Source organism: Astyanax mexicanus, chromosome 2, assembly GCF_023375975.1.
Source record: "Astyanax mexicanus isolate ESR-SI-001 chromosome 2, AstMex3_surface, whole genome shotgun sequence".
Classification (NCBI taxonomy): Eukaryota; Metazoa; Chordata; class Actinopteri; order Characiformes; family Acestrorhamphidae; genus Astyanax; species Astyanax mexicanus.
The window spans coordinates 35477673-35503120 of record NC_064409.1 but is presented as its reverse complement, the minus strand read 5'-3'; the positions used below and the strand labels follow the sequence as shown (position 1 = coordinate 35503120).

The following is a 25448-nucleotide window of genomic DNA, read 5'->3' as shown; positions in this document are numbered from 1 at the left end:
CTGGCTAAATGCTGTAGTGCCCGATGCAGTGCTCCAGGTGACCGGTTGTTTCTGGTTGAGAGTATTCTGTGTGCTTTTGGCTGCCGCTTCTCACCGGTGTGTGGATGAGTACTGAACATGAATGGTTGTGTGAAATACGTGTAAATTGTAAAGGGTCATTAATTCATTCATTCATTCATTCATAAAAAACATCTTTAAGAAAACACACACTTTTTAAAAGCCATTTTTTCCACATCAAAGAAAATATTATAAATTGTACAGAAAGTACTTTGAAGTAAAGGTTATCAATCCTCTATATGTGTAATATTTTGTTCATTCAGAGTTAATCTTAAAAAAAAAATGTTTGTATGAGATGTAAACAACTATGCTGTGGTCACAATAGAGTACATTTCATTGATATTGTGTGAAGGGGAAAATGTCTCAGGTGGGTTTAGATCAGGAGATTGTGGAGACCAAACACTTTTTTGTTTACTACAAAATTCTATATGTGTTTCTTAATTGTTTTCACCTTTATCACTTTATATTTCACTTGTCTGCATACTGGCAAATAAACTTTTTGAATTGCCCAAGCTGACCTTGTTCTTTTTCCAACATTTTATTTACTGAAATGATTTTAATTACCCTGATATTTTACCCTGACAGGGTGTCTCCAGTCTCTTAAAAATAGTGAAAAGTATTACTTAAAACGTTGTGAATTCACTGATGTGAAAGGTTTACGAAACATATAATTTTTAAAAGCCACCCTACATCACTGAAAACTGTATAAAGTACTTTAAAGTGAAGGTTAATATTCCTCTATATGTTTAATAATGTGTTCATTTAGAGTAAATATTGAAAAATTGTTATGCTAAGTTTGTATTAAATGTAAACAATTATTCTGTGGACACAAAAGGGCGTGTTTTCTTGATATTGATCCTATGCATAATTTCAGATCTAGAAAGCCACTCTTGGTAGTCACGTAACCAGGACCACAGAATCAATTTTGACTATTCATACGTTACCATTGATTTACAGTGCATGTAATTTCACACTCTCTTGTCCATAATTACATTTTCTGCTAGTAAACACTTCAGAAGTAATAGTAGTTCCGGATGGTATTATATTATAGAGATATAAAACTTTACATATCTACTAATCGAAACTGCATTTGTACTAGTGTTTGTGTCAGTTTGTACTTTTTACTAGTCAGAAGTGATAAACAAACCAGCATATATTGTAAAGTTTAAATTCTTCTAAGTAGCCCAATTTATCTTTCAGTACAGGAATAGTTTTCTCAGCATTTTAATAATGAGTTCCTGAAGGTGCTGAACAATAGTTTTTGCTTTTTCTTCACTCTGTAAAGCTTCAGCTCATCCCAAATCATCATCTCAGCTGATCAGGTTTAGATCAGGAGGAAATTAACAATTAATTAGAAGTTATGTCCAAACTTGGTTCTGTGTATCTGTAGCTGGATTTATAGAAGGCTAGCATAACAAATTTGGTTAAGAACGTCCTGTTGAGTTTTCCTGTTTCCAGGAAACTTTAATATTTGATATTTATGCACTAATATTTCACGTGATGGTACTAACTGCTGTAATTTGGTGAGTCAGAATATGAATATGAATTTGAGGGAGCGTAAACAAACAGCCTTTGCTTCCTCTTTGTTTTACTTACTGATGATTGAGTTCAGTAGTGGTTTCAAATTAGAGCATGTAACCCTTTAACAGTGTTAAACTCGTATGCAATATCACTGATCACTTGCAGTACTACCACAGCACATACCATGCTGGGGGACCATGTTTCCTCTAATCTTATAGTTTAACAGATTCATAGTTGCTAGTTTTTGTTCTTGTAGTTGTTGTAAAATGTAAATACTATACCAACTGACTTCAAATGACAGGTGACTGGTACACTCCTGACCTGTGTTATGCAGGCTGAACATTATGTTGGGGAAACTGCACTGAATAATTAAATTTAAAAATCCTATTGAAAAGTCTTAGAACGTCTGCAGCGTGGTTGCTTGTGGCATGTCTATACATTAGAAGGTAATACTATCTCATAACTATCTTTCTTTGTCCTGCTTCTTGTTTGTGCAATAAATTAATCCTAGTTTATGACTTCCCTTCTCTTTTCCGCATCAGCACTGTTTCTCCGCAGTTCAGAGTTTTGAAGGCTTTTCATTGTAAGCCTTACTTCTATGAATTGCTAAAAAGTGAATCACACGATATAAAAAAAATGCAGAATTCCAAAGAACTACTTTTAGTAAGATAACTGTGACTGGGAACTTGAGTTAAAGGGAGGTCAAAATGAGAAGTGGGTGAAGGGAAGGAGGAGAAACTTGTGGTCAGGAAATGAGGTGGCTGTCTACTTTTTTTCAACCTTTTTCCTCCACTTAGTCATTTTAACCTAAAATGTAAAGAAACTGTGTTTTCTTAGACAGCAGTGCTGCATTACATTGTATTTACTTACATTTTAGTTAGTTCTACAAATTGTGCATTGCTGAAATGTGAGGCAGAATCACTTTGAAGCAAAGAGATTTGAAGCAAAGAGATAAATAAAATTAAATAAAATTAAAAATCTCAACTGTACACATATGAATATTATTGTATCCAAAGATTCTTGAGGTAGGTTCATGTTAAATGTTGCAAGAAAATTGCAGATGATGTTTACATCTGTACAGCTGTGCAAATAAGCAAAACGCAAGAGAGCGAATTGTGAATCCAGTCAGTGCAGTTCAGTAAGTGAGGTTAGAGACTCAGAGGTGACCACTGTGGTTAAGGAGTGCTACAGCTCTGAGGAAGAAGCTGTTAGCGTGTCGTGCTGTGCTGGTTTTGATGGTCCGAAGTCTTCTACCAGAGGGGAGAGTCTGGAAGAGGTGATGTCCAGGATGTGAGGGGTCAGTTGTGATTTTTCCAGCGTGCTTCTTCACCCTGCTGGTGTAGATCTCCTTAACAATCATACATTAACAAACCACCTTCATCAGATTTATATATTTTTATATTGTTGTTGACAGTGATGTAAAAGCATTTAGTATAGTTAAAGTATGTTGGACACATTCTCTTAAAGAGGAGTTCATATGACTAAGCTCATAGACTTGTAGAATATATATGGCTCTACATAATTTTTTGGACTGTGATGCGAAAGTGATTTTTAAATTTACGTATTGTGACCTTGTATAAATACAGTTATTAGTTTAATGGCATTTGATACAGTAGCAAAATATTTGGGCATTTCTGTTACTGTGAATTGAAGCTGTTTAATAGTGACCTGTGAAGTGAGCTGCATAGAATATTGTTTGGGCATTATTCTCACAATGTAAATTTGCAATATTTTATAATGTTCAGAATTGCGTGTCAAAGCAAATTCAACTAATTATTTTGTGCTACAATTTGCTTATTATGAAAGGATAATTCACACTGCTCTTATTTTTCATATTTCCAAATATTATTTATTTACTCTTTAATTTTATTGAAACAAACACCATATCTAAGTTGTTCCTTAAGATTTTTTCTTTATTTATTATTACTTTTTATTAAAACAACAGTATCAAAATGTCAATTTTTATCACAAAATAAACAAGTACTAATTAGCCAGATAAATGTTTTTTTTTTAATATGCATTGTTTTTTTTAATAAATGAACTAGAAAATGTCTTATTAATTCTGTGATTAATCATAATTTAAAATCATGATTTATATATTTTTAATTGTTTATTGTTTGGAGGGACACAGTAATAATGTTTAATGTGATTTAGGCCTGGCAGACTAGATTTAGACTTTTTTTTTACTATATTATAATGTCTCAGAGTATTTTTAATGCTTTCAAAATTAGAATATTGTAATGTGCTGAGTTGCTGACGTTAACAGAGCACCTTTTTTTTTTCGAAACAGGAAATGCTGTGTGTATGCGTACGCAAGTGTAAGACCCTTTATTTCCTATGGGAGGGCACGATTTGTAGCCGTGGCAGGCAACAAAGCGACAGAGCAAGAAGCAACAATTGTCTCAAAATTTTACACAGATTGGCCCAAAAAATCTTTCTGACCAATCACAGACACTAGGTTCTCAGCTTCTACTCTGTGAACCTCTGATTCCTAGTGTATTTTATTCATATCCCCAGCAATGCTGCTCTGAAAACAAAAAAAGGACAATAACCACCATTTTTGCTTTTTCTGTTTCATAGGATAAATTTTTTGTTTGGAGAAAAAAGAAAGTTTTGAAAGAAAGTAGGTGGTCGCTCGACAGGTAGCTTGCTGGCATGCTATCCGGCCATGTCACTCACGACAGCACAGACAGCCTTAAACACCCCCATAAGAGACTGTGCGGCGACACAAGCCACTTGTCGCTTGCAAGTGTGAATAAACAGAGCGAGAAAGAGAGAGCCAGCGCCTGAGAGCCTTTGTGAGAGGTCACAAACACACACACAAGACAAATTTAGGTTATATGGGGGAGTTGTCACTATCAATGTGAGCGCAGTATGGGCATTTTCAGTGTGTGCAGCAAAGTCTATAGTGAACTTGTGGAGTAACAACATCTGTGATCCGGATCTTTTCCACCCGATTCCGATTCTTTGAAGAATACATGATTGGGCACATGTTCGGATCGGGGATATTCCTACAGATTGGGCTATATGATGATATTTTATCGTAACGTGATGAATTTTCTTATTGTATATACAATATGCTTTAAAAAAAACATATTGAAGATATCTCCAGTATTCAAAGTAAAAGGACACAACTATACATTCCATTACATATTTAATCAGAATTTAGTACAGTCTAGTTAGAGAGAATTTTGTCAATCCAAGGTCCGGACCCTCACCATTTTTAACTTATGTTGTGATTTAGTGCTAATTCTTGTATACTGAAGAAGCCTAGTAGTTCTGTCAGTGTTTTATGTCATCAACAACTAAAAGACAAAACAAATTACAAATACTATTCAGTATATTTCAACAATATTTATTGTTTTAAATAGACCGGTCACAAATACGTTATCGACTTATCATACAATAAATGGAAACACCGTCAATAGTTTACCTTATCAAGTCTAAGTGATCTGTATGTGAATCTGTAGGTCAATCATTATCTGAATTATTCTCCAACTGCAACTTTTCACTGTGTATTACGCCTGTGTGTGCTCCGCACTCCCGAATCTGCACAGATCTGATTGGCAGAGGAGAGTGTTTGGTGATCTTACAGCACACGTGATTGGTCTGTGAGTTTACTGCACCGCAAAGCACATATATCGTAAAGACAATAAAAGTTCCGGCGCTTTAAATAAACACTGTCAGAATTAAATCCCTCTCAGCAGTTTATTGGTTTGGGTCAGCATACAACAACGTCTGGGTCTGCATCCGGACCGTGGTCCGCCTATGAGTGACCTCTGTTCTATTACAAAGACTGTCAAAATCAGTTTTAATTAAACGTCACTACTATGCATGACAGAGTATTTTAATAGCCGTTTTTAAGAATCTGCCACAGCTGATTTAAGTGCTGATGCATTTTTTCTGCATGTTAAAACATTAATTACATATTGTGATATATGATTTTTACCATATCGGCCAGCTCTATCGTGAAGACTGTAGACTGTTACATTATACTGTATGATTTAGCACATTTGTCACTTTTGATCTCAATCTAGCACCACATTACGCATCACCGGATTGACTGTCTTTCATCTTACATTATTATGCTTTGGCTTCTAAAGTTTTAACACTGCATTACAAAAAACAACAATTCTTGTGTATTGCCCATAGACCTTTCCTCTTATGGAAACCATAAAACATTTAAAAAGTTTCTTTTGACATTTATTGCTTGCACTGAAATAGACCTGCCTTTATTAGGTGGACAGACAGTACAGTACATATTAGTGCTGGTTAAGAGTTTGTGAGACCCTTTAGAATTTTCTGCATGAGTAAGACCTAAGACAGTCCTAAAAGTAGATAAAGAAAACTCAGTTAAAGAGATAAGATAAAAAAAAAATATATACTTGGTCATTTATTTATTGAGGAAAATATTCAATATTATGTATTTATGAGTGGCAAAATGTATGAAAAGCTCTAGGATTAGCAGTTAGTTTGCAGGTGAAATTAGAGTTGGGTATTTTCAGTTAATGGGATGACAATCAGTTGTGAGTGGGCGAAGCCTGTTTTATTTAAATAACAGGGATTTTATCAAAGCCTGCTCTTTGCAACACACATTTGTGGAAGTGTATCTTGGCACAAACAAATGAGATTTTTGAGGAAGTTTTTAAGGAAAAAGAGTTGTTGATGGTCATTAAATGCTTTAGATTTATTAGGAATAGTTTAACTACAGAGGCAGCAAAATGCCTTTATGAATGCCATGATTCTACCACATATTACTTATTGCCAGTTTACAAATGCAGTACTGGTCTTTAAAATATTAAATGGTTTAGCGCCGCCAGTGCTAGAAGAATGTGTGTAAAGTCACAAATAGGTCAACAAGGTCTACCACAAGAGGTGACTGTACTATTCCACTAAGAAGAAGTGTTTTTGGCCAGAATGTTTTTTCCTTCCGTGCTCCACAGGACTGGAATTCTCTCCCATGTGAAATAAGGGGTTAACAGCTGTTGGTTTGTTCTTGAGCACACAGATTTGTCAGCATAATGATTGACTTTGTTTTATAATGACCAAGTGTAATAATTTTGTCTCATTTGTTTAACTGGGTTCTCTTTATCTACTTTAAGGTTGGAGCTCAGTAATGCATAAAAGATTGGAAACTAAATTTAAACCTGAGTTTTACCCCTACGTTGCACATGTTACTTAACAATTCACTTGAGACACTTTTTTGTATTGTCGGGTGACAAACTCAAATGAAAAGTTTGGGGGCGAAAAAGGTCAGGACTACACTAATGTTCTATTAGTCACATGTTCACCATGTGCTTAGTCATGCTTTGTTGCATTTGTGACAGTAATCTGATCCCTTTACTAGAGAAAGGTGTAAAGAAAAGACCACCTCATTATGATTTTGGTATCTGTTGCTTTGAGTTTAAGAGAGCAGATTGATCTCTTAATTGATCAGTGTGATGTTGCTGTCTGGTAGCCGAGAAGAGAATTGTCAATGATGTCTGATGCTGTTGTGTTGAGTGTCAGTCTAAAAAGATGCATTGAAGAACAGGGTGAAAGGAAGATAATAAAGAACGCAGATAAACAGAAAGACTACAGTCTGTAATGATAGCACTACAATGTGCTGCTAGGTGGTCAGTAAACCTGAAAAAACGACAAAGGGGTGGTCATAATCTGTGTAACTGTGTAATGTGTAAACATGTAGTGGTAGTGTGCATAAGTCTGAAGGTTATGTGAATGATATGCATGACTACCAATATCAATATTTGTCTGTACAAGTTATTTATGCAAAGACCAGAAGCAAATATATCACTCTTGCTGTAAGTCTTTACATGCTTCCTCAATTTTTGCTTCCTCATCCTGTCTCAATGTTGGTATTTCCCAGTTTTTAGGCTTCCCTTTGCACTTTCAATTTACCTACCAATCTTATTTTATGGCACAGGCTCTGTCACACCACTTTTCTAAAGCACCTAAAGGGAACCACCATGAGCATCCAGCCCCGGAGGATCCGCCTTAAGCCTTGGCTGCTGACCCAGGTGAGCAGACACCATTTGTGAATCTGTATTTGACAATGTGACCGTAATAGAAGCCTCCCTCCTCTCTCATAAAATATAAAAATATTTCATAAAATATAAAATATGTTTTAATAACATAAGTCTGCTTTAAACTTCTCCACAACTTTATATTTATATCTATAATGCTGTTTGTACACTAGTGTTCTATAGTTCACTAACAAACCACTGAGGTCGATACAGAACAGGTTATACTGAGACTAAATTACACAAAGTGACTCTTGATGGCAATTGATTGCACAGGATTTTACTTAGGGGGTTCAGAGTAAAGGGGGCTAAATACTTTTGCACGTCACACTTTTTAGATTTTTCTTTGACTTAAATTTTAAAAACCATGAATCATTTTCATTCTACTTCACAATTATGTGGTACTTTGTGTTGGTCTGTTACTTAAACGCTCATTAAAATATCTAAATTTGGTGACAAAATGTGAATATGTTCAAGGAGAATGAATACTTTTGCAAACCATTGTAAGTACAAGTTATTCATTTGCTGCAGATGGTTATGATGAATTAATGTCTTTCTTTTGTTTGAGTAGAGTCGTCAGTATAATTTATGGAGCAGAATCTCTGTTCTTTTCAGTGATAAGCATCAACTGATTAGATTATTTCCACAGACATAGTAAATTAACTTGTCTGCTTCCTTTTCAAGTTTTTTGCTGTTATCATTGGGTTCTTTCTTGCCTCTCTTTCCATTGCATAACAACATGAGAACATTCTCTCTGCTTATTGGTCAGGCCCGTCTGTGGTAGCAGCAAGAAAATTAATAGAGGAAGAAGGTCCTGTGTTGTGGAAATTTGTGGTTGTAGGATGACAAAATATGAAAGTATGAATACTTTTGCAAACCATTGTAAGTACAAGTTATTCATTTGCTGGAGATGTTTGTGATGAGATTATCAGGGATTCCAAAGCTGAAGGTCTGTTCAAAACCTGGTAGACCGCCAACACTGACTCCATTGGATAGATAAAAATAAAGTTAAGAGTAGGATGGGGGCTCCGAGTGGTCCAGTGGGCTAAGCACTGCCACTATGATCAGGAGATTGGCGGTTTGAATCCAGTTCATGTAGTTTGCCGTTGGTTACCGGAGCCCTGAGAGAGCACTTGCTCTCTCTGGGTGGGTAGATGGTGCTCTCTCCCCACATCACTCCAAATGGTGATGTCACTTAGCACAATGAGTCTGTGAGCTGATGTATCAGAACCGAGTCGCTGCGCTTTCCTCCGAGTGTGCTGCCTACTCGTCAATGCTGCATCCGCAGCAGTTCGAAAAGAAGTGTGTAAATTCTATCATTTTATTTGCATTTTGCAGAGAGAAATATGTATTTGATTCCTCTGGCAAACAAGTCTTAATACTTTGTAGCAAAACCCTTGTTGGTGAGCACAGCAATCAGACTTTTTTTTTTTTGTAATTGACCATGAGGTTTGTGCACATTTTGGTCCACTCCTCTTTGCAGATCATCTCTAAATCATTATCATTTTGAGGTTATCACTTGGCAACTCAGAACTTCAGCTCCCTCCTTAAGGTTTCTATGGGATTAAGGTCTGGAGACTGGCTAGGCCACGCCATGATCCTAACATGCTTCTTTTTGAGCCACTCCTTTGATGCCTTGGCTGTATATTTTGGGTCATTGTCATGCTGGAAGACCCAGCCACAACTCATTTTTAATGTGCTGGCAGAGGGAAGGAGGTTGTCACTCAGGATTTTACACCCCCAAAATATAATGTTTCCACCTTCATGCTTGACAGTGGGGACAGTGTTCTTTGGATCATAGTCAGCATTTCTTTTCCTCCAAACATGTGAATTGAGTTAATTCCAAAGAGCTCATTTTTGTCTAGTCTGACCACAGCACCTTTTCCCAATCACTCTCAGAACCTCCGGGTATTTACTGGTTTACTTCAGACGGGCCTGCACTTGTGCCTTTTTGAGCAGGGGGACCTTGCAGCACTGCAGAATTTTAATAAATTATGGCGTAATGTATTACCAATGGTTTTCTTGGTGTCTGTGGTCCCAGCTGCCTTGAGATCATTATCAAGTTCCCTCTGTTTAGTTTTTGGCTGATGCCTCACCTTCCTCATAATCAAGGATTCCACACGAGATGAAATTTAGCTTGGAGCCCAGATCGATGGATTTTATTTTTGATATTCTATCTCTCACTGTTAAAAATAAACTAACTTTAAAATTATAGACTGTTCATGTCAGTGGGCACATTAACAAAATCAGCAAGTAGTCAAATAATTATTTCCTTCACTGTATTATGGTGTATTCCAATACTGTATGCAAGGTGATATATGGTTTAAATCGAATTTTAGGAAAACTGTCAAAGTATAAACACTATAGGTTATAAAATCTGAATAAAATAAAAGTTGACTTTTTCTGCAGTCATAACGGTCATTTAAGGACAATTCTGGTATCCAGTGGCCGGGATTTAAACACAACCTCATATGAACCACTGTCTACCACCAATCTTTGCAATTAACCTAATAATAAACAATCTGTACTGTTTTGTTGAAATTTGATACACTATTGCTAAACCAAATATCTCAATACTTTAATGTATCTATTTAGCGACAGACACCCCTAGATCTGCTTTTACCCTCAGATTATCTGTAGTTTTTACAACATCTGTGTAAATTTGTAGTTTCCTTATAATTTAAGTTAAATAATTAATTTGTGCGCATTGGTTGTTTTAACTTGAAATACAGATCTGGAAAAAAAATAAGAGAGCACTTCAGTTTCTGAATAAGTTTCTGTGATTTTGCTATTTATAGGTATACGTTTGAGTAAAATGAACATTGTTGTTTAATTCTATAAACTACGGACAACATTTCTCCCAAATTCCAAATAAAAATAATGTCATTTAGATCATTTATTTGCAGAAAATAAAATAATAAAAAGATGCAGAGCTTTCAGACCTCATATAATGCAAAGAAAACAAGTTCATATTCATAAAGTGTTCTGAAGAGTTCAGAAATTAATATTTGGTGGAATAACCCTGGTTTTTAATCACAGTTTTCATGCATCTTGGCATGTTCTCTTCCACCAGTCTTACACACTGCTTTTGGATAATGTTATGCCACTCTTGGTGCAAAAAGAGAAATAAAACTAAATTAAATTTTTAAGTGGTCTCTTATTTTTGGTCTCTGATTTTTTTTTGTATTTCCAAACAATGGACATTGTATGGTTTAGTTCAGAGGTGCCAGACTGCAATGTGCACTTAACAAATCTGATGTAACCTGATAGCTAATTACCAAGAGTTGAATTGGCTACTGGAGCAGGGAAACACTAAACCCTCCCATGTTCCAGCTCTCCAGGACAAGCACTTTGTAAATGCAGACTTTCTTTCTTCCCGCAGGTGAACAGTGGGAAATACCCTGGCCTGCACTGGCTCAATAAGGAGCGGCGCTTGTTCCAGATCCCCTGGAGACATGCCACACGCCACCTTCCTGCCCAGGAGGAAGAAAACACTATATTCAGGGTGAGTCCTGCTGCTTCTCCTGCCACTTTTGGCTTCATCAGTTAATTAAACACAATAAATTGCTGTTAATAATTGTGTTTTTCTCTCTGGTATGCTAATAGAGTAATATATTGTAGATTATCCTTTTGTCATCGTGTTTCTAGCAGCAACAAAACAGAATTTAATTGCATTTGTGCATGATATGTTGATTGGTGTAATGATTCATGGGCCTCATTTTGTATATTCGATATTTTAATTTTCAGTAAAATAACATTACTTGAATCTGAATCACTATAATCAGTTGAAAGGTTTGATCCAACCCCCTGATACCAGTTTTACCTGCTTAAGACCTGTGATTCATCTTTCTCTGACATAAATATTACTGCTGCACCTGGTTTCAGTGACTAAATAACATGCCTGCAGTCAGATTAGATTAAGGCTTTTTCAGAATTTCTTTATTTGAGTAGAGTAATGACACATTTGTAACTTCTTGCTGTCTTCAGTTTGATTAATGGAGCAGAATCCCTGGTCTTGTCAGGGATAAGCATCAACTGATTAGATCATTTCCACAGACGTGGTAAATTACCTTGTCTACTTCCTTCTAGTTTGGGAACATGTACTACAGATCTGGTCTGACAAGCTGAAGTTTATATATATATTTTTATGTTTTCAGTTTGTGTAGCTTGGCTTAATTAATTTCCGATCATACAGATGTTAAACTGCACTGTTAAAAAAAAAAACCTGAAAATGAAACTTAATGCAAAATGCAGTTTCATACATTTGCACAGTTAAATGTTTGGTTCCATTGGGTTCTTATTGCCTTTTTTCTGGATTTCCCGTTTTATCAGAACATGAGAACATTCTCTGCTTATTGGTCAGACCTGTCTGTGGAAGGAGCAAGAAAATAAATACAGGTAGAAGGTCCTGTGTCCTGGACAGTGTATCATTACATTACATTACATTACATTTGGCAGACGCTTTTGTCCAAAGCGACTTACAATATTGAAGTGCAAATAATAGAAGAGGTTAAGTACAAAAATAATAGAAGTTAAAAATAAAGCATCTATAGATAGGGCCTTAAGGAGGTCAGAGGGAAATAATGGGATAGAGGAGTAGAGAAGAGGAAGAAGGAGATGAGGTTAGAATTAGTTAGTTTGTTAGAGGTGTTAGGAGAGTAAGTGCTCTTTGAAGAGCTCTGTCTTCAGGAGTTTCTTAAAGATAGCGAGAGATTCTCCTGATCTGGTAGTGGAAGGTAGTTTGTTCCACCATTGGGGAACTCTGTATGAGAACAGTCTGGATTGCTTTGTGTGAATGTTTGTTTGGCAAAGCGAGGCGACGTTCATTGGAGGAGCGCAGCGACCGGGAGGTAGCGTAAGCCTTCAGGAGCGAGTGCAGGTAGGAAGGAGCCTGTACTGTCATCACCTTGTAGGCGATTGTAAGCACTTTGAATTTGATGCGAGCATCAACTGGTAGCCAATGGAGCTCAATGAGCAGCGGAGTGACATGTGCCCGTTTTGGTTGGTTGAAGACCAAACGTGCTGCTGCATTCTGAATCATCTGTAGTGGTTTTACTACACAGGCCGGGAGGCCAGTTAGTACGGCATTGCAGTAGTCGAGGCGTGAGATTACCACAGCTTGTACCAGGAGTTGGGTGGCCTGTTGCGTCAGAAACGGTCGAATTTTTCCGATGTTGTAAAGCGCAAAGCGGCAGGATCGAGCAACTGAGGCCACATGGTGCGTGAAGAGAAGCTGGTCATCAACCATGACACCCAGGTTCTTAGCAACCTTTGTCGGTGAGAGAGAGAGAGAGAGAGTCGATGGTTATGGCAAAGTTGTGTTGAATAGAAGGTTTTGCTGGTATGACCAGAAGTTCAGTCTTTGAGAGGTTTAGTTGGAGGTGATGTTCCTTCATCCATGCGGATATGTCTGAGAGACACTGTGATATTCGTGCAGAGATTGAGTGATCATCTGGTGAGAACGACAGGTATAGCTGAGTGTCGTCAGCAAAGCAGTGGTAGGAAAAACCATGTGAGCGGATAACCCGACCTAGAGAGATGGTGTATATTGAGAAGAGAAGAGGTCCCAGTACCGAACCCTGGGGAACCCCAGTGGGTAACGAGTGGGCTGGGGACAGCCGTCCTTGCCATGACACCCTGAACGAGCGCCCAGTGAGGTACGATCTGAACCATGACAGCGCATTGTCTGAGATCCCCATGTTTGAGAGTATAGTTAGGAGGAAATCATGGTTGACTGTGTCGAAAGCAGCCGAGAGGTCCAGCAGAATGAGCACTGAGGACTGTCCTGCAGCTCTAGCAGTTTTTAACGCTTCTGTCACAGACAACAGAGCCGTCTCAGAGTGCCCTTTCTTGAAACCAGATTGGTTCTGGTCCAGGAGGTCATTTTGGGTGAGGAAGCCAGAGACTTGATTGAGAGCTGCTCTTTCTAATGTTTTAGAAAGAAAAGGCAGTAGTGAGACCGGTCTGTAGTTATCAACCTGGGCGGGGTTGAGAGAAGGCTTTTTAAGCAGTGGTGTGACCTGTGCTTGTTTAAAAGCAGTCGGGAACACACCAGATGTTAAAGAGGCATTGATCGTGTGAGTAATAGCCGGAATGATTGCAGGTGCAATGGTTTGCAGAAGGTCTGAAGGAATCGGGTCAAGTGGACATGTAGTAGGACGGCTACGCGTTAGGAGAGCCAGTGTCTCGTTCTCAGTGAGAGGAGCGAACGAGGAGAAAGCGACGCCTTCGGTAGAGGGATACCGGGCAGCAGAGCATGGTGTAGGACTGCTACATGTCGCATCAGTAAACTGTCTGCTGATAGCTGCCACTTTCCCAGTAAAGAATGAGGCAAGAGCTTCAGCCGTAAGGCAGGTAGCCTGAGGAGGAGGTGGAGGGTTGAGTAGTGTTTTGAATGTAGCAAATAGTTTCCGTGAGTCTGTGAGGGAGCTGATTTTTTGTGATAGAATTCAGCTTTAGCAGCAGTGAGGCTGGCTGAAAAAGAAGCCAGGAGCAGTTGGTAGTTTTTTAGGTCTGTCTGGTTTTGCTTTTTTTGCCATTTTCTTTCAGCAGCTCTGAGTTTGGAGCGTAGTTCCCTGAGCGTGTCATTTTTGAGCCATGGCTGCGGTTTGCTTGGTTTAATGGCTCGAGATGAAAGAGGACAGAGGTTGTCCAAACAGGAGCTTAATGTGGAGCAAAGAGTATCAGTGGCATCATTAACATTGAGTGATGAAAATGAGCCTAATGGAGGCATATTGTCAGTCACCAGCGAGGAGTACTGGTCTGCTGGGAGATCTCGAAGATTTCGGCGGAACGAGACCATAGTAGGAGTAGCTGTGGGTTTTTTCGAAATGCGAACGTTGAGTTGCATGAAGAAGTGGTCTGAGAGGTGTAGAGGAGTGACAGTTAAAGAGTCGGTGTCACAGTTACGAGTGAAGATCAGGTCTAGATGTTTGCCAGCTTTATGTGTTGGGGGCTGGGGACCTGCTCCAGATCGAAAGACTGCATGAGGGATGAGAAGTCTGTGAAGCTGTTACTTTCATGATGGATGTTCATATCCCCTAGAATGAGCATGGGGCAATCTTGCTCGGGGATAGAAGACAGTAGCATGTCAAGTTCATGCGTGAACTCGCCCATTTGTCCAGGAGGACGGTAGATGACAACGACAGTAAGTTTTGATGGAGTATTAACCAGTGTGGCATGATACTCGAACGAGTTGTATGAGTTTGCAGGTAATAGTGGAGTGTATTTTAAGCCATTCGCGAGCAATAGGCCAGTTCCACCTCCTCGTCCTGAGAGACGAGAAGTATGGGTAAAGGAATAATTATTTGAAAGTGCCGCCGGAGTAGCAATGTTTTCAGGTTTAATCCAGGTTTCAGTCAGAGCCAGTAGTTGTAGTGAGAGATGATTTGCATAAGAGGCGATGAAATCTGCTTTATTAACCGCCGACTGGCAGTTCCATAGCCCAACAGAGAATGAGGTAGTAGTGGGCGTGGCTTGCTTAAGAGGATGCAGGTTAGTATGGTCCTGGCGTCTATGTGTGTTTTTACGCCTTCTGTGCGTACCGGAGATGACAGGAATGTGATGGGAGCACATTTTGTGAGGCAGTAGGACGGGCTGCCTTGTCAGTGGCCTTGCTCGGTAGACTCGCGCAGGTAGACTCGCAGGTCTTTACCCGAGTTAGGTCTTCACACGAGAGGGTCTTCACACAACAGCTGACGCCTTCGGCTGATGCCTCGGCGAGTGTGAGTAACGACATAGGAGTCTGAATTTGCGCGCAGGTGCGGGCGATATAGGAAATCAGCTCCACCAGACTGTCTTTTAAAGCGTGAGTAACGCCCCTGAGGTGTGTAGACAGAGAATGTGTGAATGAGGGGGTTTGCCACGCCCCGCTCAAGTGAGAATCGCTCAGCCTTGTCCGAAAAAGCGCGCTGAAAAGCAGAACTAGTGAACTAGTGGCATTTGTTCATTGCTGTTGTAGTTATTTGGTTAATATGCAAGGTTAAACTGCACCTGCAGAATGTATTTAGCTCAAATATATAAGCTACAGCTGATATTTTGTTCACATTGAGGTTAGATCACATTCTCCCCACAAATTAACCACTCCATGGTACGTTTGGGACCAGATTGAGACACTTCCCTGCACCTTTCTCTCTACACATTTACATGTCAAGGACATTTATCAGAGGCACATGTTTTGCACTTTTTTTCATATTTCACTGCTGTAAACAAACATGTACTTGTAAATAATATCCATAACACATTACTGTTATCATGTACATATTTCCATCCTGGATGTAAATTAACACCAATTTAATGTTTATATTTAGTTATTTTTTTTCTTTTATTAATGCCTATTTTCTACTTTTATCTTTATGCGGCATACTTTGCGGGGAGCTAATAAAAAATGTAATTGTACAAGGACACTTGTATCTTACTGTGCACATGACGATAAACTCTTTGAATATTGAATCTTGAATTATTGAAATTCACGTGCAGGTGCATAGATGTCATTAAAAAAAACACAAACTTCTAGAATAAACTGCACAGTTTTTTTCGGACAGGTGAAAGTTGAAAGTTGCTTACGTAGAGAGATGATGTACACTGATCAGTCTTTCCTGAGAAGAGCAGATTTTTCACCAGGCTTTTTTCTGTTTGTTTCCATTTAATAGGCTAAGCGTCCTGTAAAACCCACTTTATCTTCTTAATTGAAACTTTTACCACTTTTTGGGGAACTTACTAACTCAGGCTTACATACTAAACTTAGAACGAAAAGTAGGGACATTTGTGTTTGGTACATTATTTTTTTTTGTTGTTGTAACAATGCTTCTTGGCAATTAATTTTATAGCATTGGAAAGTACCACAATGGTACCACATTTGACAGGGACATGCACTTGGGGGATGTATGGGAGTGTGTGAGTTTGTTGTAGCCTGTCTCTGACATCCCCCGTTATATGAAACTTGGCGTTTTGGAGATGGTACTAGGGCTCCCTCAAAATAATCTCAGAACTTTCAGTCTGCCATCACTGAGTCTGGAGGAAGAGTGTAGAGGTGCACAGTCATAGCTGCTTATGGTGTAGTCTGAAGTTTTCACAATCAGTGATGGTTTGGAGAGTCATGTCATCTGCCGGTGTTGATCCACTGTGTTACATCAAGTCAGTGCAGTGTTTTCCCAGAAAAGCTTACAGCACTTCATGCTCCCCTCTGCTGGCAACTATTATAGAGATGTGGATTTCATTTTCCAGCAGGACTTGGCACACTGCCCATGTGAAAGGCAGAGCAAGGTGAAGCTGTTCAGAGACACTGGGCGAACTTATGGAGCTCACTGGAACACTGTCTATATCGTTCTAAACAATATTATCTCATCTTTTATCTTGTGTGAAAATATATAATTATTTTTTAAAACCTCGATATTTTGCCCAGTCCTTCTATAACCTGAGGCTTGCGAGGTTCCATGTCAACACCAGCAGCGAGAGCCTTAAAAACCACAACTGTCAGCATGCTTTTTCCTCATTACTGCCATTCTGATGTTGGTTAAAGCATCAGAGCTGGGGATCCAGCATTTTCCTATTGTTGTGTTAGCTGCCTAGTGATGCTCCACTAGCCACAGTGAAAAAAGAGGCAGTGTCTGAATTCACATGTATCGGTGGAAGCTTGTTCTTGTTCTCAACCTCCTTGTGATTGGTGGATGGGGTTGGGTTGGTTAATTTGCTCATTTTGCTAAACTACTAAATTGGGTAAAAAAATAAATAAATGGTGATTAACATCAAATTATTATCCTCAGTGTTTTAAGCTGACCAACTCCGTTGGTTGCATTTTTACATGATTTTTTTTAGCTTGGGTTCTGGGGGCTTTTTAGTGATCTTCTCATAAACAATTTGCAGAAGTAAAAGTGGAGCTAGTTTCAATTCCACACGTGGTCTGTTCAACAGGACTTTGGCAAAAGAGGAAGTATTAAGGCGCCTTAAAACCGCACGTCTTTTCTGAAACATCTGCATTTGTTTCATAGTTGTGCTTTTCCACATGTATTATTGTCTTGCTTCTTTATTTTTCCTTCCCATAACTTTTATTTTCATTCCTAATTTCACATTTTGCTTTCCAAACGCAACAGAGGTGCAGCTGCTTGGATGAGAAGCATTACAGAAATAGTCAGATTGAACTGTTAATGTATTATAGAGGAATTCACTGAGAAATTAATGATAAACTGCTTATTAAGAAAACAACTTTATTGACAATCCCAAAACCCAATATTTCCAACTCAACCCCACACTTTTTTCTTTACCCCTCTCTCTAGGCCTGGGCATTAGAGACAGGGAAGTATCAGGAGGGTGTGGACGAGCCAGATCCAGCTAAATGGAAGGCCAACCTCCGCTGTGCCCTCAACAAGAGCCGAGAATTCAACCTGAAATATGACGGCACCAAAGAAACCCCCATGCAGCCTTTCAAAATCTATGAGGTGTGCGATCAACCAGTCAATGGAGGTAAGGAATGATTGAATCGGCTTGTTATAGTTATAGTTAGATCTGCATTCGAGGGTAAAACTGTCCCTTATGCTCTTTCAGATGGAGGCGAGGATGATGAGGAAGAGGTAAGCTTTACTGGAAGAGGAAACTGTATTCCAACATACCATTTATTATAACAAAAATACAGTGAAACAACCTCAAGCTTTGTCTTCATGTTCCTGTTTTTTATGTTTCAGCTGGCAAACTTCGAGCAACTATCCATCAGTAAGTTATTCCTTCATGTTCTGTGTTTGTGCATTGAAGTAATTACAGATCTGGCATTAACACGCATCTTGTGTGATCTCATTGTAAGTGGTGAGCACAAAGTATAGGTTTGAATGGGATACACAGCATCTTGAAAACGCGTTGTAATCCGATCACTCAAATCACATTCGGAGGGCCGCCAGAGACGCATACGACCATGTTGTTATTGTTGTGTCTCCATTTTCCCAGACAGTAAAGCTCCGCCCACATTAGCCGTGTCACTGCCCCTGCTGGATCATTCCTACAAACTTTTTCACACTTTCGTGTTGGTTAATGCGGAAACATAAATAGCAGCGTTGAGTGATTTACAGCCATGTTCCTAAATAATTCACCAATAACACACCAAAATAAATTCTCCATCAGGATTTAAAATGTCCAACTCCATCTGAAAATCTCTACTTATTATTTGTTATTTTAAACAGAAAATCAATAAAACAGGTGTGAAGCTAAACCGGAGGGATGCACCCTTCAGCCCATTATTCACTCTGTTTCAGTTTAAAATTAAATTTAAGATTAAAAGAAAGTGATTAACAACACTCAACTTAACAAACATTTTTCATTCAGCATTTTCAGCATTTAGTTTTAGATTATTTTCAGTGAGGACTGTCATCAGCATGTGTTGCTGAGAAGTTTAACTTCAGCCTTGTGTATTTGACTGAGTGGGGAACCTGACGCCTGACTTGATTTTTTTTTTCTTCTCGAGAATGAAGCTCAGTAAGTGTTATTATTTTATTTTGTCCGATCAGAGATGAGTTGATCATTAAAGGAATGCCATAAAGTTGCCAGGGTCACTAGTGCTGCGCTAGCACTGCCGGCAACCAGAATGTCCAGCGGCACTAACGCTGCATTAGCACTGCTAGCGCCTGGATTTTCTATCTGTGCTAGTGTCTCATTAACATTGCTAGCGGCCACCGGATCGTTCAGTGGCACTAGTGCCACGGTAATACTGCTGGTGAAAGGGCCATCTAATTTCACTTGTCCAAAGCTGTGTTAGCACTGCCGGTGACCGAGCCACAGTTCACACAATTAGCTGAACACAGTTAGCTAAAATGTCCAGTTTTTTAACTAACCTGCCAAACTGGGTTTTATTGTAGAAAAAACACTTTGTAAGTGTAAGCATATCGTCGCTGTCCTATGAAAAACACCCATCTCCATTTTTGTTGAATTTTAGTTTACTACATAATTTTAACAGATAAACTGTCCCTTACACTGTGCCAAAATTTCTTGATGAACGGACCAATAGAAACTCTTCAAAATGACCTGAAATAAACTTTTTTTACATTGACTTCCATTGAAAGTTTGCAAGGTTTTTTCTCTGTCCTGTAAAGTTGCTGTTTTGGAGATAAGTGCTTTTTTTATTGGACAGCGATGATATGTAAAAAGCCACATATGAACATCTATGCATTTTGGTAAGCACTCTTGATCAGATCAATAAGGATGCTTGTTAATACCAGATGGAAAGGGGGTTGGTGTATGCTCTTTCTTGCTTAATTAAGAGTTTTAGCTTGTGTGCATGTGGTTTTAATTTTGCTCCTGTTAACGCTATTTCCTGTGACAGATCCTCGAATTGGTGAACCTCCAAGCTACTCTGCATTCTCAGCAAACCCAGTGGATCCGTTCCTCCAATCTATCATACCTCCTGAGTTCTCCGGACACAGCCATATAGCTGCTACTGTAAAGCAGGAGGAATATATTCTTGGCGACGTTCTTCAAAATGGACTAGGGATGGGTCCTGGGGTCATGCCTCCACCTGTTGTCCCACATGCAGTCAGTATTCCAGGGGCCATGGTGGACAGTCCTATGCAGGAAGTGCACCCGCAAGCAGAGAGCCAGGTGCAGCCGTGTATCTCCGACCTGTTGAGCAGTCCTCATATGCTGCCTTGTGAGTTATCCTGCTTTTTTTTCTAACTTGATCATGATAAAAAGGAAATATAGTTATTAATATAATTTAATAAATATTTATTTTAAGTATTTGACCAGATATTGTTCAGTCATCATCGAGTGAGTGACAAAATAGAACTTGTCACTAACAGTTGCTTGACTACAACTACAGCTTTATTTTGAAACTGTTGGTGGAGCAGCACTAGTTAAGGTGGGAGGAAATATGCTAGCTAAGGCTAACAAAGCTAACTTTATGTCAGCAGTGCTCACAGCTCCCTGTAGATCTGACTAATCAACTGTTAAATTAGTTGCCAGCTATTTTAATAATTGAACAGTTTAATTGATTTGCTGTTGCAGCCCTACAATTTACAGGATGCCAAGAGACAAAATTGAGCCAAAAAGGCATCAGGGTTTGCTAAAAACAGACAGCAGGGCTTCCTATAGCCACAAAGGAGGCTGTAGACTGAGCTTTCACAAGAACATCAGTATATCATTAAGTAATACAGATCGGGAAAAAAAGTTTTTTTTTAACCCGCTTGTTAGCTATTGTTGCTAATCCACTCCAGGCCAGTAGAGGCCGGCTGTCTCCATCTCTCATTTTTAATAAAAAGCTTTCTGCTAAGTTTTTTTTTGTTGTTGTTGCAGCTTTATGATAGTTTAAAAAAATGTGAAGCAGCAACTGCCAAAATTTTTCTTGGAATGATAAAGCAGTAACTTTAGTAAGTGAAAAAAAAAATTAAATTATCAATATTTAAAGCCTTGTATCAATTCAATACAATCAAAACAATTTGATATACAGTACAGGCCAAAAGTTTGGACACTTTTCTATGCATTTTCTTTAGTTTCCTGACTATTTACATTGTAGATTCACACTGAAGGCCTCAAAACTATGAATGAACACATGTGGAGTTTTATGTAGTTTTCATGTAGGTGAAATAACTAAAAAAAAAATAGCCACCCTTTTTCTCTGATTACTTATCATTCTCTCAGTGAGCTTCAAGAGGTGGTCACCTGAAATGCTTTTCCAACAGTCTTGAAGGAGTTCCTTTGCCTTCACCCTGAGAAGGTGTGTCCAAACTTTTGGCCTGTACTGTATTGCAATATCAATATGTTTTCCCACCCCTAGTTATACATGCAGGTAGTTTATTAGGATATTCTAATGGTGCTTCTTCTTCTCTTTATGAGAAAGAAAGACCTGTCTGGAGTGCAGACATACCTGAATAACCACTGATTTCCTCGCTTTTGACATTCATGGCCTTGCCATTCAGCATATACATAGTTAATCTGAATGAAGATGATGTAAAATGTCATCACAGTAGCTCATTATACCATTGTTTTTCCAGCTTAGCTGGTATGTTTGTATCCATTGCGGAAGTTGTCAAAGCCTGACAGACATTAACTTGCATATTTTCTTGCAAGTACAATCTCACGACTTGGAAATAGCTGTGAATAGTGAATTTTATATTAGTTCTGATCTGATTTAATGGTCCATTATATTAAACATTAAAACATTTTTTTTATTTTGTTTATTGAGTCACATATTAGAAGGCACATGGATATTAGTGAACACATGTATAAAGCAAAATATACAATAAAAAAAAACCCTATAGGAGAGAAGTCTAAAAAAGGAGGGAGGGGGAACGCCTTAATATGCATAGGTATTTAGAGTCATACGTTTTACATTTTACAATTTACAATTTGCCTAGTATTCTGTGAGCAGCCAATACAAAGTTTCTTCTGTAATGTGCAAATAAGTGTTGTAGGTAAGCTTTTCTATTAACTCAAAAAACGTGTCCCATGTTTTATTAAATTTCTTTGCAGGTCCATTTATTGAGCATCTTATTATTTATTTTTTTAACTTGACCAAGATAAAAACCTCTTTTATCCATATAGATGAGGATTTCCATCTGATTTTTATTTCTCTTCCCTCATCTTGTTCTAGTAACTGACCTGGACCTGAAGTTCCAGTACCGGGGCCGGTCAGTTGGTTCTCTGACGGTCAGCAATCCTCAGGGATGTCGGCTCTACTATGGTAATCTAGCTCCTACACCGGAGCAGGTGGAGCTGTTTGGGCCAGTCACTCTGCATCAGGTGCTTTTTCCCGGAACCGCTGATATCCAGAACGAGAAGCAGAGGTTCTATACAGAGCACCTGCTGGATGTGATGGATAGGGGGCTGATCCTGGAGATCCGAGGGCAGGACATCTATGCTGTGCGTCTGTGTCAGTGTAAAGTGTTTTGGTCTGGGCCAGGGGTGCATGAGGAGGGCCCACCTAACCCCATGGAGAGGGAGCGCAAAATTAACGTGTTCAGCCTCAACAATTTCCTGCAGGGTGAGTAGAAGTGTATATTCTGATTTTTTTTATGCATGACTTGGCTTTGTTTTAAAAAAAATGTTTTTTAAATATTTTGTATGGTAAAGGGAAGGTAAAGACATAATTAGTCAAATTGCTCTCAAAGCAAATATTAATTGTAATAATTGTATTACTGTAAAAAACTGCAAATGTACTGCAAATTTACACATGCATAGAGTCCATTACACAGACTCAAACATAAACACTCTGTGTTAGAAGCTAGTTCACATGATTGCACTGCTATTGACAGACAGAATCCGCCAAGAGATTAGATGAAGGATCAGGTCAAACTGTAGTGACCATCGGTGATTATTTAAACAAGGGAGTAACCTGTAGCCTGGAAAGTGATGCTGTTGAGCTGGTAATTACCAGTGTTGCCTTGTTAATGATGAAATGTACTGTTTTCCAGAATGACTTTCCCAACATAACACAATTGTTTTTAGAGAGCTGTGTTTTAATGCTTAAAATCAGGTTCAGTGTCTGTGTGAACCTTTGTGTTATGGAGATCTCCTGTTGAGTTGATTGAATTGAGTCTGATGGTGTTTAAATTATGGATATTTGCAGTGTGAATCTAGTGAGAAGATCTATGTAATGATTTTTAAAAAAAAATTTTATATTAAAATTCAACAATGAATTCTATTAGATATTTGCTTTCCATGCTAGGCAACAGTGCTTGTGATGGTGTTTCTGATGAGATTTTGCTGTATTAATGGACTGAGACATTTAAAACCTGTTATTTACTCAGCTACATATGGTGTGAACTAGCTAGCTGTGTTTATCTTGCATTTATTTGTGTACGTTGTGTGACATTTTACGTTGAGCTGATTTATTTGTGATATGCAGACCTTTTGTTTAACGGGCTCCCAATTTACCCATTTCAACTTCCTAGTACACTTGTACAGTTTTATGTTATAAAGTTCGCATATCATTTGATCTTGCATTTTGCCAGTTTCAGTCAGGTTGTCACACAAGTTGATTCCACAGCTGAGTAACAAAGATCTGTGCGTAAATTTAGTGCTTTCCAACAATCAGAGCGCTTTATTTTCACCCAGCTGCCCTGCCCTGCCTCACCCCTCCCCGCCCTAATACACACTACACTATTATTATTAGCCTCCCCCCCCAACAATACAATTAAATTCCAGCATTAAAAAAAAATAAATCAGTATTGTAATTATGATTAATTACACAATATTGGGATTAATACAATTAGTTTTAAAGTTAGTGACATAATTTATTTTTGCCAATAAAATGCTGGTGATTTTATTTACATTTAATACCCCTTGTGCTTTATACATATACGGGCACTGTTGAATATAAGCACTGGTGATGATGTCTGAAGGTTTTGGGATTTAGGGTCCTCTATGGTGAGAATGGGTAATTGCACTGAGTGTGCGGAAGAATCATTTTAAACTGGGCGAGTGTGATGCGGTCTCCTTTCAGAGGAGATTAATCCGATTCCAGGTTATGTTCAGTCAGAAAGAGAGAGAGAGTGCGCTCAGTCAGAAACTTTACTCCTTCGTTTCTCTGTTTTTACTATGGGTGAATGAGCTAGTGAGCTCAGAGTTTTCTCTTCTGAAGTCTCCATTGCTCCACCAGCCGCTCGCGTTCAGTAAAACTGAGCCGGATCCTCTTTTAGAGGCTGTACATGTGACGTAAGTACGTAAAGACTCATGACGTGGCCAGAAGAACTCCCATAAAAAGCGAGTGAATATATTAGGCTTAGCAGGGATGGTTGATCCAGCCCACTGGTAATATTAAACACAATATTTTATCCCTTCTCCACTCAAAAATGCTTCTGCTTTCAGTTTAAAAACTAAATAATATGGACTGCCGCTTTAAATATATTTCTTCCATTACCGTATTTTTCGGGCTATAAGGCGCACTTAAAATACTTATTTTTTCCTAAAAATCGTCATTGCGCCTTATAATGCAGTGCGCCTTGTGTATGGATTTTGCTTGTGTTTACTGACCTCGATTTTATGTGGTACACGGCGCTCTGTTGTGCAGAATTCCTCACCCACGCCAGAAAAAGATCCCCCTCTTGGGCTAGCGCGCGGTTACCTTTGACTGCCGTACTGCCTCTCGGCTGTGGTTCAGGGTAGCTAGTTTCCACTGTAGCTCCGTGGCCAGAACAAGGTGCCGGTAAACTTTCCTTTCCACCCGTTCTGGGGTAATAGCACAAACTGTTTCTTTTTAGCGCCCACTTCTAAGTAAAGTTAACCTCTTAACACGCGCTGGCCCACCGGCGGGCCAGAAATATTTAATATTTCATAACTGGCTGTGTTTCTGAATAGTTATGAACAGTTACAGGTTCAATATAGACATCCAATATACCATTTTAAAGCTTAGAATCTCTGCTTTTGAGCTATTTAGCCTATTTAGCGGAATATCCTTTCAGAAAATAAACATTTAGGGCGAAATATGCCTTGGTTATGATTTTAATAATTCATAACTCTCATATTTGCGTTTATCGTTCGTCCATATTTCATCGAATGCGGTCATGTCATACACCATTCGAACCGTCTGGCTCTCCGGATTCCAGAACTGTGCTTTTACTGTAGGATGTATGTTTCATGAATTAGAGCTGCGTCAGAGCGCATGTTTCCAGTAATAAAAGGCTCTCCTTTTGTCCTGGGGTAACCTCCGGTCACTGCCGCCACCCCCCGAACACACACCCGCGCTCAGCCACAGGTCCTACCTTCAAAACGCGTCCAGACTAAAGAGAATCCATCAATCCAGTCTCCTGTAATCCACAGTTATATCCAAACAGCGCTGGAAATCACTTCATCCAGAAATGAAACTTATCCAATCTTTATCTCTGTTTTAAAACCGTTTTATTCACCGAATTCGGCACAACACGCTATTATAGT

At 38.8% G+C, this 25448-nt stretch overlaps 1 protein-coding gene across 1 annotated transcript in view; it reads left to right on the top strand.

Moving 5' to 3' along the window:
• Window positions 1-25448, top strand: part of irf5 (interferon regulatory factor 5) — a 39937-nt gene that overhangs the window by 1740 nt on the left and 12749 nt on the right. The window contains exons 2-8 of the mRNA XM_022671648.2: window positions 7502-7595; window positions 10981-11103; window positions 17873-18059; window positions 18141-18166; window positions 18278-18305; window positions 19903-20226; window positions 22168-22557. Of these exons, the coding sequence (XP_022527369.2) occupies window positions 7545-7595; window positions 10981-11103; window positions 17873-18059; window positions 18141-18166; window positions 18278-18305; window positions 19903-20226; window positions 22168-22557 (1129 nt within the window). The 5' untranslated portion in view covers window positions 7502-7544. The remainder of the gene's footprint in view (window positions 1-7501; window positions 7596-10980; window positions 11104-17872; window positions 18060-18140; window positions 18167-18277; window positions 18306-19902; window positions 20227-22167; window positions 22558-25448) is intronic.